General features: G+C 33.8%; 1 protein-coding gene across 1 annotated transcript in view; it reads left to right on the top strand.

Annotated features, from left to right (window-relative positions):
• Positions 1-15,387, top strand: part of LOC121376392 (phosphoglucomutase-2-like) — a 33,419-nt gene that overhangs the window by 16,068 nt on the left and 1,964 nt on the right. Inside the window, exons 5-17 of the mRNA XM_041504242.1 lie at positions 50-134; positions 758-841; positions 2,343-2,366; positions 4,191-4,360; positions 8,102-8,225; positions 8,679-8,744; positions 9,940-10,037; positions 10,845-10,939; positions 11,552-11,634; positions 12,382-12,475; positions 13,165-13,294; positions 13,981-14,083; positions 14,783-14,869. Coding sequence (XP_041360176.1) covers positions 50-134; positions 758-841; positions 2,343-2,366; positions 4,191-4,360; positions 8,102-8,225; positions 8,679-8,744; positions 9,940-10,037; positions 10,845-10,939; positions 11,552-11,634; positions 12,382-12,475; positions 13,165-13,294; positions 13,981-14,083; positions 14,783-14,869 — 1,243 coding nt within the window. The remainder of the gene's footprint in view (positions 1-49; positions 135-757; positions 842-2,342; positions 2,367-4,190; positions 4,361-8,101; positions 8,226-8,678; positions 8,745-9,939; positions 10,038-10,844; positions 10,940-11,551; positions 11,635-12,381; positions 12,476-13,164; positions 13,295-13,980; positions 14,084-14,782; positions 14,870-15,387) is intronic.

Below are 15,387 nucleotides of genomic sequence, written 5' to 3'. Positions count from 1 at the left end.
AGGACCTAACAGTTGAATTCTAATGACACTGTTCTCATTCATATTACAGATGGAGCAAACTAGCATCAACAGTTATTATTAATGAAGGTGTACCAGTCTACAATTTCTCCACAATGGTACCCACACCATACGTGGTAAGTTTCCACGTGTTGTCTGCTCATACAGTGAAAATGATAAAATGTTTGAGGATGACAGTCAGTGAACCTTAAATACTTTGTCTGTGAAGAGATTTCAAAAACTACAGTAACTGCAATCACGGTTACCTGCAGAGATGAAAGTGTTTCAGGTTTATCCAGTATTCTGGATTGTTAATTGTCTGTACAGTGTTTATGGGTTAATTTACACAGTTTATAAAAATTTAATATACTTCATCTAAAACTTGTAATATGGTTTCGGCTGATACTTTACATACATTCTGGGGCATCATTTTAGACCTTTGTGTAACCCTAGGACCAATCTCAGTACCTAACCACCAATATTAAAATTTCCTGTTTTTTTTTCATTTACCCACTTTCATCTTTATTCATGAAAGTCAGTCTTTAAAATTTATCTTGCTTTTCAGTTTTATTGTAGGATGTTAAGCACTTTTGTTTCTTAAAATTACTATATTCATTAAAAGCACATTTAATCTCAGAGGAGACATGTATAGAGTGTATTTCTTACCTAGGAACACCGACCTGTTTCATATACATATTATGTATGTATCATATTTTTTTCACAAATAATAGTTCTGTGTTTTTATTTGTTTATATTTTAGCCCTATTCTGTGTTACATCTTGGGGCACAATGTGGCATAATGATCACTGCATCCCACAATCCAAAAGAAGATAACGGATATAAGGTAGGTGTTTATGCTTAATGTAAATTGGGAAAAGTTAGCAAGCATAAAATGTTAGCCAATTTAGCCAATTTAGCCAGGCTACACAAAACATGAATATTTTATGACACTAAATTTAAAGAGACTTACTACAAACTGTTTTGAAAAACTTGTTTGCAATTGTTTTGTCAATGATTAACTGAACACATGATAATAGTTACTTAATAATTGACCACAGTGTGCACATCGTTTTTTCGGTTCATACTTTCTTGAACCAAAAAATAATTGCAGTCAAATCTTATATTTAAATTTATATGCATACTTCAATAACACCTCACTAAATTTATTTAGTTTAGCTTTAAATATGCCTGTAGTATTGTTAGTGTAAACTTCATTGATACTTAAGTTGCGTCAGAATGCAAATGTTCATTCACTTTTATTTGAATCAGGTGATTTTTTAAATTATGTCATTTGGTAAATGACATAATTTTGACAAGTGACACCATTTCCTCTAGCTGTTGCTGTGTGCATTTTTACATATCATTTAGTTATATTGGAAGGAATTGTCCGATTCGTGTTTAGTTTATATTTTTTTACTGTGAATGAAGGGAACGTGTCTAACATTTATGCTATCAGGGGAACCGTTTAATTTTCACCAACAGCTATAGAACAATGCTTACAAGTAAGTTACAGACGTGAAGTTTCCTACATTTCTTTGGCTACCGACCAAGTCTCATAATTAGTGAAGATTTAAAAAAAACAAAAAAACAACAACATGTGTATACATGTCTACTATGCTATAGCATGTTCCATTACTTTATTGTATACATTTTTAAAATTGCTTTTATATCTTTTATGTGTGTTTTCTTCAAAATATCTAAATATGGTTGCCTCAATAATCCGGTTTGTTGCACAAAAGTAGTATGAGTCATTTGGGGGGACTAGGCGTGACTTAAATATTTTTGGTTCATCGAGATATGAAAGAAAAAAACAGTAAGCACCTCTGGAACAATCAAATTGCCATAAAATGTATAGATGCAAAGAAAATTTAATTATATGCCACTGATTAAAACAAAAGGACAGCCAACAACAACAGTAGTTAGTTAGCAAGCACATTACTGCAATTTGCTACTAAATTTAATATTGTCTGTAAGCTGCATAAAGTCAACATTGATCAAAACTATTATTTCAGCTGATCCTACAACTTGACCCTTTCTTTTAAGTTTTTGATATGATGACCTCATTAAAGTTTTATGTTGCTAATTTTTCACTTATTTAGATTTCGCCAAATTTTAATATCGATAATATTTTATGATTTACAGTACAAAACATGAAATTATTTTACAAAAGGTAAAGAAAAATAATATGATACTTGTATGTTTATTTTGTAGAAAAGTATATTTAGTTATAATAAAAATAATTGTACTTGTTGTAATGAGTTTAATATTATAATATTTTGATTAGAAACATCCACATGTGCTTTTTTCAATATTTGCAAATAACTTCATGTTTTGGAATTTTTCAGGTTTACTGGACAAATGGAGCACAGGTATTTTACACAGTTGCTTATAATTGATCTTTACCAAAACATTTCATGTAAAAAATTATATTAGTATTGAACTGTTTTTTGTCTTACCACATAAAATGTTGTTTGTAGTAAAACTGTTGCTACGGTGAAAACAAAAGTTTACATTGATATTGAATTTTCATTTTATTTTCATCCCTTTACTGTGTTAAGCAGCCATTAAAGGTAGGGTCAACTCCAACAAGAGCCTTATGTGTTGGAAAGATGCATACCCGGACCACCAACACATACTGACACTTTAAAGGGAGGGTCAACTCCAACAAGAGCCTTATGTGTTGGAAAGATGCATACCCAGACCACCAACACATACTGACACTTTAGCAAATGAAAAAGGCGTAATTTTAGAGTTAATAAAAAAACATGATTATTCCTGCTAACTGGGGGCAGCCATTTTGTTTTGTTTTTGTGATGTCTGGTGGGATAGCTTGGGGCGAAGTGACGTCAGCTCCTGACCATCTCCTGTATGTACAGTGTAAACAAAAGAAGTAATTTTCGACACAGCACTTCTTTTTGATCTGACTTGTAAAACAGCATAAATGACATAATAATATAATAAACTATTTAACTAAATATATTTCAAGTTGCATTAATGGAACAAAATGGGGTTATAGTATTATTCTCTGTTTAATAATCCAAAGGCAAAATGTACACTATTAGGCCTATTGATATGCTACGTTGGAGCAAAAACAACAACCCATGATACCCAAATGATAATTTTCTTTTCTATGGGACTACGTAATTGGTCAGTTCTGTGGTTTTAGATGGAAAAGTCTACTTAATCAATAATTTTACAGAACTATTTACAGTAATAAACCATGTCCATTACAATTTTAGGGGTGACAGGTAATATTCCACAATACCGGTATGTATTTTTGTGTCTAGACAGCGTCAGTTAATTGGCTCGTCTGGTTACCAATCAAATACACACCTGCCAATCAGGAATCACAGGTAGAAGCAACTAACAGCATAGACCAATTAACTAAGAAAACACTCCGTGTATCATTTCAGTACGTAGGTTAATGCATGGGCAAAACATTGTTAATTGTTTTGACTTGTTGTGTAGCCACTTTGACAATGGTATTTTATTTTGTATTGAAAAATAATATATATAGTGCTGGATATACTTATTGCTGGCTTACTGGGATGTGTATTATTACAGAACATTGCAATGTATGACTATTTATCATCCCGCAAAAACCATGTAGATTGTGTTTCTCTAGTTCTAAGTCTCATTCCTGATGTGACGCATTAAGTATTACGTAACCACCAGCTCGCCAGAGGGCGTATTCACTGAGATGGTACAAAATGGCTGCACCCATTATATATAATAGCCGTCACATTTACCCGTTTTATTAATTAACTATACGATTATATGTGTTGATATTAAGCAGTAATGTGCATTATATATCGTTGAATATGCATACCAGGCCAAATACCTTAATTGTCCTCTCCTTTAAAGGGAGCATGAAAAACTGTCCAGAGATGCTGCTACTTAATGTAGGTCAGTTGAACTAAATTTAGCTTTAGGGGCCAGATTTTCAGGTAGCCTCTTAAAACTAAGGGTGTTTGCTTAATAGAGGTGATAGTTTAATAAGGAGGATTGACTATATTGTGTGGTTATTACAAATTTCATAGTTTGATGTATATTTAGTGAAAATAAATTATAGGTCGAATTTAGGATGCCTGTTTTTCTTAAATGCAGGTACTTAAGCACTGTAGATATATGTATTTACACACGTGTAAATGAAAAAGAGACTGTAAATTTGACCCTATATTTTCTAATTTTAGATTATTTCCCCCATAGACCAAGGAATTTCTTCCTCAATCTCTGCTAACCTGGAACCACTGCCTGGGTCATGGAACACAAGCATTCTCTCCAGCAGTCCACTGTACAAAGATCCTCTGCAGGATATCGTGAAATCCTACAACCTCGATGTTCTCAGTCTGTCTCATTCCAAGTGGGTACTGTCCACACACAAACACCACTCACACTGTTAACCATTACACTGCAGGATATTGTGAAATCCTCCACTCACACTGTTAACCATTACACTGCAGGATATTGTGAAATCCTCCACTCACACTGTTAACCATTACACTGCAGGATATTGTGAAATCCTCCACTCACACTGTTAACCATTACACTGCAGGATATTGTGAAATCCTCCACTCTCACCATTAACCATTACACTGTAGAATATTGTGAAATCCTCCACTCACACCATTAACCATTACACTGTAGGATATTGTGAAATCCTCCACTCACACCATTAACCATTACACTGTAGAATATTGTGAAATCCTCCACTCACACCATTAACCATTACATTGTAGGATATTGTGAAATCCTCCACTCACACCATTAACCATTACACTGTAGGATATTGTGAAATCCTCCACTCACACCATTAACCATTACACTGTAGGATATTGTGAAATCCTCCACTCACACCATTAACTATTATACTATTTTACACAACTCGCTGTTTAATCAAACTGAAATAGTCAATTCAAAAAGTTCCTACCTCCACACAACTAAATTATTGCAGGAAAACATGTTTTTAAAAAAGGTTTTCTAAACCATGAGCCAGATATGTTAACCACCTTTACAAAGTGGAGCTGGGGTGTTGTACACAATTTGAACATTTATTATATAAAAGATTGTAAGCCATTAAAAATACACATGTGATTTAAAATGTTTTGTTTTGTGATTTTAAACTATTCTTATTAAAATTGTGAGGAAATGTGAAAAATGCTCCATTTCAGTCAAATTATATTTGAAGTAGCATAATAACTTTCATTATATATATATATTTGCAGCAAGTTTGTATTTACATATAAACACCACTTTACAAGTAAGAGCCAGTGTGTAACATGTTGAAATATCACATGACGTGCTGTAATTGATGACATCAAACATGAAATAGCATCACCAAACATAGACCTACAATATCACACTACGTACTGTAATTGATGACATCAAACACGAAATAGCATCACTAAACATAGACATACAATATCACACTACGTGCTGTAATTGATGACATCAAACATGAAATAGCATCACTAAACATAGACATACAATAATATCACATGACGTGCTGTAATTGATGACATCAAACACGAAATAGCATCACTAAACATAGACATACAATAATATCACATGACGTGCTGTAATTGATGACATCAAACATGAAATAGCATCACTAAACATAGATATACAATAATATCACATGACGTGCTGTAATTGATGACATCAAACACGAAATAGCATCACTAAACATAGACATACAATAATATCACATGACGTGCTGTAATTGATGACATCAAACACGAAATAGCATCACTAAACATAGACATTCAATAATATCACACTATGTGCTGTAATTGATTACATCAAACACGAAATAGCATCACTAAACATAGACATTCAATAATATCACACTATGTGCTGTAATTGATGACATCAAACACGAAATAGCATCACTAAACATAGACATACAATAATATCACACTACGTGCTGTAATTGATGACATCAAACATGAAATAGCATCACCAAACATAGACCTACAATATCACACTACGTACTGTAATTGATGACATCAAACACGAAATAGCATCACTAAACATAGACATACAATATCACACTACGTGCTGTAATTGATGACATCAAACATGAAATAGCATCACTAAACATAGACATACAATAATATCACATGACGTGCTGTAATTGATGACATCAAACACGAAATAGCATCACTAAACATAGACATACAATAATATCACATGACGTGCTGTAATTGATGACATCAAACATGAAATAGCATCACTAAACATAGATATACAATAATATCACATGACGTGCTGTAATTGATGACATCAAACACGAAATAGCATCACTAAACATAGACATACAATAATATCACATGACGTGCTGTAATTGATGACATCAAACACGAAATAGCATCACTAAACATAGACATTCAATAATATCACACTATGTGCTGTAATTGATTACATCAAACACGAAATAGCATCACTAAACATAGACATTCAATAATATCACACTATGTGCTGTAATTGATGACATCAAACACGAAATAGCATCACTAAACATAGACATATAATAAAACACTATGTGCTGTAATTGATTACATCAAACACGAAATAGCATCACTAAACATAGACATTCAATAATATCACACTATGTGCTGTAATTGATTACATCAAACACGAAATAGCATCACTAAACATAGACATTCAATAATATCACACTATGTGCTGTAATTGATGACATCAAACACGAAATAGCATCACTAAACATAGACATATAATAAAACACTATGTGCTGTAATTGATTACATCAAACACGAAATAGCATCACTAAACATAGACATATAATATCACACTATGTGCTGTAATTGATGACATCAAACACGAAATAGCATCACTAAACATAGACATTCAATAATATCACACTACGTGCTGTAATTGATGACATCAAACACGAAATAGCATCACTAAACATAGACATATAATATCACATGCCGTGCTGTAATTGATGACATCAAACATGAAATAGCATCACTAAACATAGACATACAATAATATCACATGACGTGCTGTAATTGATGACATCAAACACGAAATAGCATCACTAAACATAGACATACAATAATATCACACTACGTACTGTAATTGATGACATCAAACATGAAATAGCATCACTAAACATAGATATACAATAATATCACATGACATGCTGTAATTGATGACATCAAACACGAAATAGCATCACTAAACATAGACATATAATATCACACTACGTGCTGTAATTGATGACATCAAACACGAAATAGCATCACTAAACATAGACATACAATAATATCACACTACGTGCTGTAATTGATGACATCAAACATGAAAATAGCATCACTAAACATAGACATACAATAATATCACACTACGTGCTGTATTTGATGACATCAAACACGAAATAGCATCACTAAACATAGACATACAATAATATCACACTACGTGCTGTAATTGATGACATCAAACACGAAATAGCATCACTAAATATAGACATACAATAATATCACACTACGTGCTGTAATTGATGACATCAAACACGAAATAGCATCACTAAACATAGACATACAATAATATCACACTACGTACTGTAATTGATGACATCAAACACGAAATAGCATCACTAAACATAGACATACAATAATATCACATGACGTGCTGTAATTGATGACATCAAACACGAAATAGCATCACTAAACATAGACATACAATAATATCACATGACGTGCTGTAATTGGTGACATCAAACACGAAATAGCATCACTAAACATAGACATACAATAATATCACACTACGTGCTGTAATTGATGACATCAAACATGAAATAGCATCACTAAACATAGACATTCAATAATATCACACTACGTACTGTAATTGATGACATCAAACACGAAATAGCATCACTAAACATAGACATATAATATCACATGACGTGCTGTAATTGATGACATCAAACATGAAATAGCATCACTAAACATAGACATACAATAATATCACATGACGTGCTGTAACTCTATAATATTAATCTTACTTATGGACTTATACGTTCATTGTTTTAGTGACACCAGTCTGATCTTCCTTACTGACTTATGTCTTTCTTATATAGGGATACCAATGCATCCTCCCCAGTCAAGTTTACCTACACGGCTATGCATGGTGTTGGCTACAAGTATGTTCTGGAAGCATTTAAAGCATTTAACTTTAAACCTCCAATTCCAGTCAAACAGCAGGTGAGTTTTGTAACTGAATGTTCTTTGATCCATAGGTTTCTGCCCAGATCCATTTGTGTAAATGTCTTATTTAGACAATATTACAGTTACTGTAACTGGAATCTGAATGGTTGAAAGCTTTGCTTATATGTAATTACATTTCTTGACTATCTTGCAATTATAACCTTAGAGATGTCTTCAAGATTGAAGTGGAAGGTATTCTAGTATAATGCTGTTTCTAAATATATGTTTATACTTACTGAATAAATTGGTTTTAATGTAAAGTTAATGAGTTGATGTTGTGTCCATTTATTACTATTCAGTGTGTTTTAAAAGCTATAAACGTTATTTATGCCAAACATTTGGAATGGGTTTATGAACATGTTTTGGTTTTCTTATTTTTCTGTATTCAGTTTGCCCAGCTATAAAACGTGATATCCTGTGTTACAATAGATGTTCTTTGTGTATTTGTAGGTTGATCCTGACCCAGAGTTTCCAACAGTCAAGTACCCAAACCCAGAAGAAGGAAAAGGTGCACTGGTAAATCTGATAGTTGTCTGAAATTACGTAAATCTGATACTGTTCTCATTCTTATTAAACTTGTAGAGTCTAGATGCAAGCCTCTAATAGTGTGAAACTTTCATGCCGTGGCAGTGCCATACAAATTGTGCTCTAACAGTGCGAGACTTTCATGTCGTGGCAGTGCCATACAAATTGTGCTCTAACAGTGCGAGACTTTCATGCCGTGGCAGTGCCATACAAATTGTGCTCTAACAGTGCGAGACTTTCATGCCGTGGCAGTGCCATACAAATTGTGCTCTAACAGTGCGAGACTTTCATGTCGTGGCAGTGCCATACAAATTGTGCTCTAACAGTGCGAGACTTTCATGTCGTGGCAGTGCCATACAAATTGTGCTCTAACAGTGCGAGACTTTCATGTCGTGGCAGTGCCATACAAATTGTGCTCTAACAGTGCGAGACTTTCATGCCGTGGCAGTGCCATACAAATTGTGCTCTAACAGTGCGAGACTTTCATGCCGTGGCAGTGCCATACAAATTGTGCTCTAACAGTGCGAGACTTTCATGCCGTGGCAGTGCCATACAAATTGTGCTCTAACAGTGCGAGACTTTCATGTCGTGGCAGTGCCATACAAATTGTGCTCTAACAGTGCGAGACTTTCATGTCGTGGCAGTGCCATACAAATTGTGCTCTAACAGTGCGAGACTTTCATGCCGTGGCAGTGCCATACAAATTGTCCTCTAACAGTGCGAGACTTTCATGTCGTGGCAGTGCCATACAAATTGTCCTCTAACAGTGCGAGACTTTCATGTCGTGGCAGTGCCATACAAATTGTGCTCTAACAGTGCGAGACTTTCATGTCGTGGCAGTGCCATACAAATTGTATCAGTAATGTCATTTGAGCCTCGACTCTTTAACATTTTATAAGCATAGGCCCTGGTCTTATGTAAATCTGTTACTGAGTTTAATTGAATCAGATACATGTCTATCATATGTAAATCAAGTAAATGTATTTAAAGAGGCTATAATTAAAGAGTCCTTTATTAGTAAGAAGTTATTATACATGGTATATAAATTAGAGAATAAATTGCTGCCACCATACCATGGTGTTATATATATTTTAAATTAAATATTATATATGTTGGTTTGCATTTCAGCTTCTACATCCATGCAAGAGAAAAACTGTTGGTATTGTGGCTATGTATTCTGTTTCAGTTGCTTTCTATGGAGACAGCTGACAAGAACGGTAGTCCTGTGATAATTGCTAATGATCCTGATGCAGACAGGCTCGCAGTAGCTGAAAAGTCATCAAGGTCAGTACTCTAAAAAGTTAAATATATTTTATAACTTTTTTATTCAGGGGATATTGATCAGTGTATGACAGTCACACGTTGTACGTTTTTGCAAAACATTTAGCTACAAAGGAATCCTTTAAAAGTTTTTTAAGATGTCGGTTTGGATATTAATTTTAAATATTAATTAATTCTAAAAGTATTTAATGGTAAATGTTTGCTGCTGAAAATGTAAAGTGAATGATTGAGATTTATTATTTATTCATTGATGGTGTTTGAAATGTGACCAGTCACCTCAATCTATCATCTAGACTCTGTACTCTAATATTACTTTTAGTACCTTAATATTACATCTGTTTCAAATAGTCAAATAAATGTTAAATATTGATTGAAATATAGATGCATAATAAAATCAAATCTTGTAATAAATCTATGGAACCTTTGAGCATTGATTTCAGGGGAGGTAATTCATATTGGAATGAATGAATGAATGAATGTTTAACGACACCCCAGCACGAAAAATACATCGGCTATTGGGTGTCAAACTATGGTAATGCAAATAAATAAAGTTATGATCAACATCAATATAAAAATTCAAGACAAACAAAAACAGTGTAAAGAACTGTGCAAAAACACAAATATCACAGAATTTTACGGATACTGAATTTTACTCAAAACTTCAATTTTGTGCTGTATTGGCCATTCTCAAAGAGAATGTTACACCCCTGCACCACGGTGAGGTTACAGCACACGCAGGGGTCATATTGGAAAAGCTTACCTTGTAATACAGACTACATTCTGTCCCTGAAGTAAACTTTTGTATTTCAGTGGAGAGTGGAAGATTTTCAGTGGGAACGAGACAGGGGCCTTGCTAGGCTGGTGGCTGTGGAAATCATTCAGACAACAGAATCCTAATGCTACAGGTTAACAAAATGTTACTAATTATTGTCTCAGTATATGAAGAGTTCATTTCCAAAACCTGATGTATACCAATTTCAAACTTTTTGAGTTAGCAGTGAAGCTATACTGCTGTTAGAAAGAAAATTTAAAAAGAGTTAAATGCAATCTATGTTCAGTGAAAAGAAACTTAAAACTGTGCTTCATGTGATAAATGCTTCCTCATGTTAAGCCACATCAATCAAGTTTTTCTCAAAACAATGTAAATGGATACATTGAGTTTTTGAAATGAACTCTTCATATGATTAACATACTTATCAAGAGGTTTAAACGGGGTTTGTTTACACTTTATGACTACTATTTATTTTTTAAGGTAAAGACTTACAAAAAGAAGGGTTTGTTCATACCGTGTAAACCTCCCTGGTGACATGCCTGCACCTGAGTAACTAGTTTCCAGTTGGTGGAGACGTTTATGTATATATCCATGTTGTTTGGTTGCAGGAATTCTTGTTAGGAAACGATGAAGGTTACAGTCATCTTTGTCTTCTTGTGGGTCTGATAGAGAATTATGAACAAGGTTAAAGAGAGGTTGTAAACAATGTCAGTATATAACTGTATGTAGAACATTTTATTTCCAGCTTCCGATGTGTACATGATTTCCAGCACTGTGTCTTCAAAAATACTCAACACGATGGCTGAGAAGGAGGGATTTTCTTTTGAGGTAACCAAGTAGTCCTGCTGTATTTTCAAAATTCAGTATACTGATAAAAAGAAATGACGGAGCACATAAACAGTAACAGTAAATATTGATTGCAACCAAATCAGATTCCTTATTCACAGTATTGTGAAGTTAACTGTGTTACTGGCAGTCAATCACATATTGCATCTCTGTATTTTATACAGGCATAGCTATCCTAGTAGTGAATTAAACTTGTTCCCAAATACTATGTGTTGACTTATGTTTTTCTCCATTAGCATATGTGATGCAGCGTGTAGCTCGGTGGTAGAATGTTTACGCGAGGTGTGATGGTGTCAACTACCATATGTAAAAAACCTGTTAGCATTACTTTGAAATGTTCTCCGGGGTCATTAAACAAACATTCCTTTTGTTTCATTACACTCGCCCACTGAGCCGTACTTTCACCTTGAGTTGGAGCCAGTACTGGAATATAAACTCCTAAAAGTTTGAAACCTGATGCTTTAACCACTGCACCTTCAATGGATCATCTTTAACTCATCACTGATTTCAGGCAGGGAATCAGTGCACCTAAGTTCATGTTTCTTCTTGAAGTATACATTTTTTCACCTTTTATTTGCAGTGATGTGATATTTCTTTTTAAGTAGTTGTTACATGCATCTTTTTTTTTAAATCTGGTTCATACATTAAAGAGACTTTTACACTCAAATGTTTTGCATCCCTATCTTTAAAAAAATATTAATTTATATTCGGCATGTCTGTGTTTGGCAGGAAACATTAACTGGATTCAAGTGGATGGCAAACAAGGCTGATGAGTTGATGAAGAAAGGGAAGACTGTTCTCCTGGCATTTGAAGAGGCTATCGGTAAAATACTCTAGCTTTTATTACCCATATGGTTAGAAATAGCTTGGTACATATCAAAGTGATACGTCCCGCTAGAACGCCAAGTGGGACATAACACTTCAACGTCACATGATGAAGTCATAGATTGACGCAATACAACCGTACAGGAACGTCAGCGAGTTGAATGATATAAATTAAGATCTATTATGGGTCATAAATAGGATATTAAACTCGCTACCATTTCGTATTATGTTTATGTCCCTCATGAAATAATTTTCATTGTCACTCGCTAAAACTGGTGACAACTGAAAATTATTTCACTTGGGACAAATAAACATGATATAAAATGGAAGCTTGTTTAATATCCTATAATTATTACTAACCTAGTCGATCTTACCATAGTGATAAAAACACTTTCAAACTGTGATAAATTTATCTTGTATCACATATGTTTGATCTGGACTGGAACTTTTAAATGAGAATTCCTTTTTTATTTTTAGTGGAGTTAGTGCCTTTTTGTTACTTACATAATATATGATATACAAATTATGTGACATCATTTGAATTATTACACAAGATTGCCGCAGAGTATTCTTCTTAACGTTAAGTAAATCCACGAAAGGAGTATTGATCATAGATTTAAGAAAGTTAATGAAAACGTACATTAGAGGAGTGTATTATAACGAGAGACACTGTAACTCTTTCTTCAGGGTTCATGTGTGGCTGCAAGGTGCTGGACAAAGATGGCATCAGTGGGTCTGTGGTCTGTGCTGAACTGGCCACCCACCTGTACAGGAAGGGTCTCACACTACAGAAGCAATTAGATAACATTTACACTGAGTAAGTATGAATATAGTGACAAAGAAACAGAAGCTCTACCCTGTTTCAGCAAACTTTTTTCTTCTGGGTTTTTTTTTCAAGACTTCCAATTTGGTGTGATGTAAGAAGAAAAGGAAAACTGTTTTGGAAATAACAAACATATGGTATTTTTATGTGCAAATTATGTAAACATTGGTCGAGATATAACTAAAATACAGACTGCTTACCCACCAAGAAGAAAGTAGTCTGCTCATGGAATGTGAAATTCTTATTTCTTCATTGTTTTATCCTACATACATATAGATCAGATCTCCCACTAGTAGAGGCACATTAACAAAACAATAATCAAATGCAGATTTTAGCAGGATAAGAGTAATGTAGTTGGAAAAATGTGAATATTCATAAGGCCTAATAAAAATGTGTGTAGATAGGAACTTTTGAAAATTTATTTGTTTAAATTGAATCAAACTGAGAAACCGTAATTGACCGAGGTGTTTCTATTCTAGTTTGCTGACTGCAATCAATAAGGGATCATGATTTTAAACACATTTCAGGGTCACTATATAAAATTAGGGTAGGTCTGGAAACCGAAAACAGGAGTTGATCTGCAGATCATTATGTGTACATTTGATCTTACTCAATTAGATAATAAATATAGGTTTCCTCTTGAAATGCTGATCCTAGAATATTTTTCCCCCCCCCCACAGATATGGATATCACTTGTCCAGCAATTCTTACTTCATTTGCCACGATACAGCAGTTATCAACCAAATGTTTCACTGTCTGCGGAACATGGATGGGACAGGCAAGGTAAGCAGAGTGGTTTACAGTACAGGGGTGCACTTCAGTCATGAGGTTTACTGTAGTGTTATCTCAGAAAATATGTATCCTATATTATGTATGTGATAGAAAAGGTGGAACATGTATATGATACCACTGTCCATCTGTTTTGATTAATTTTGGAGTCCGTGATCAAAGAAAAAAATGTAGCATATTAAAAATTAAATATTGGTTTCCTTGCATTTCAGTCAAAGCTGTTAAGTACATTTTACTAAAACTCATGATAAAGCAAATGTTATTGTTACTCAAACCGCACTGTTTTTCAAAGTAAGCATCTAACTTCTACCAATGAATACTCATACCAGGGCCTGTGCTTATAAAACTTGAAGTCTAGACTATAATAAAGTCCAGACTTTAACGTAATGCTTTGAATGGCATTGCCATGACGTTAAAGTCAGGACTTTATTCAAGTCTAGACTTTAAGGTTATAAGCACGGGGCCTTATAACATGTTACATGTATCTACAGTGCAATATTTTTCAACATTCTTTTGTAAAATAAATCTACTTCAAAATGTTTAATATTTTTCAAAATTCTTTTGTAACACAAATCTATTTTTAAGAATTTTGCATTCCATAGCGATTGGCACTGGTTACTGTGATTGTTTTTCTAGGAAATGGTTTATTGTCTTTGGGTACTGTTACCTGGATATTAATTTTGTTGTTTGTAGTATCCAACAACGTGTGGTCCATACAAGATCAAGTATATCCGAGATTTAACCACAGGGTATGACAACAGCAGACCTGATGGTGTTCCAGTGAGTTTCACAATTATGTCTAATCTTTACGGGCTGTTCCAGAACACATTAGTTGGGGTGAGGGCAGTGTCGGACTATACCATAATTAAGGATATTAAACAAGCTTTCGTTTTTTTCGTATCATGTTTATGTCCCGAGTGAAATAATTTTCAATTGTCACTAGCTTTAGCAAGTGATGATGAAAATTATTTCACGAGATTCGTTCACTACAAAATGTAGTCCCAAATAAAATTGTGTCATTTTCATGCAGTTTGAATGAAAACGAACATTATAGAGAAACAGTTTAACTTTTTGACCCCTTGCTTTTTTTGTCATTAATTATGGTGCATATACATTTTAACAAATTAAACAATTGTAAAACTTTGTAAACAAATGACAGTCTCTCACAATGTCAACAAAGCCTTGTTTGTGTGTTTTTGGAATTAGAACCTTTTTAGTAGTGAAATTATGTGAACATTTGAAAAGTTGTGTAAAGAAATTAAATCAGAACTCTGAACATGAATTTGAAATACAGAGTG

This window comes from Gigantopelta aegis, chromosome 6 (assembly GCF_016097555.1).
Source record: "Gigantopelta aegis isolate Gae_Host chromosome 6, Gae_host_genome, whole genome shotgun sequence".
Lineage (NCBI taxonomy): Eukaryota > Metazoa > Mollusca > Gastropoda > Neomphalida > Peltospiridae > Gigantopelta > Gigantopelta aegis.
This window is presented reverse-complemented; position numbering and strand designations above follow the sequence as displayed.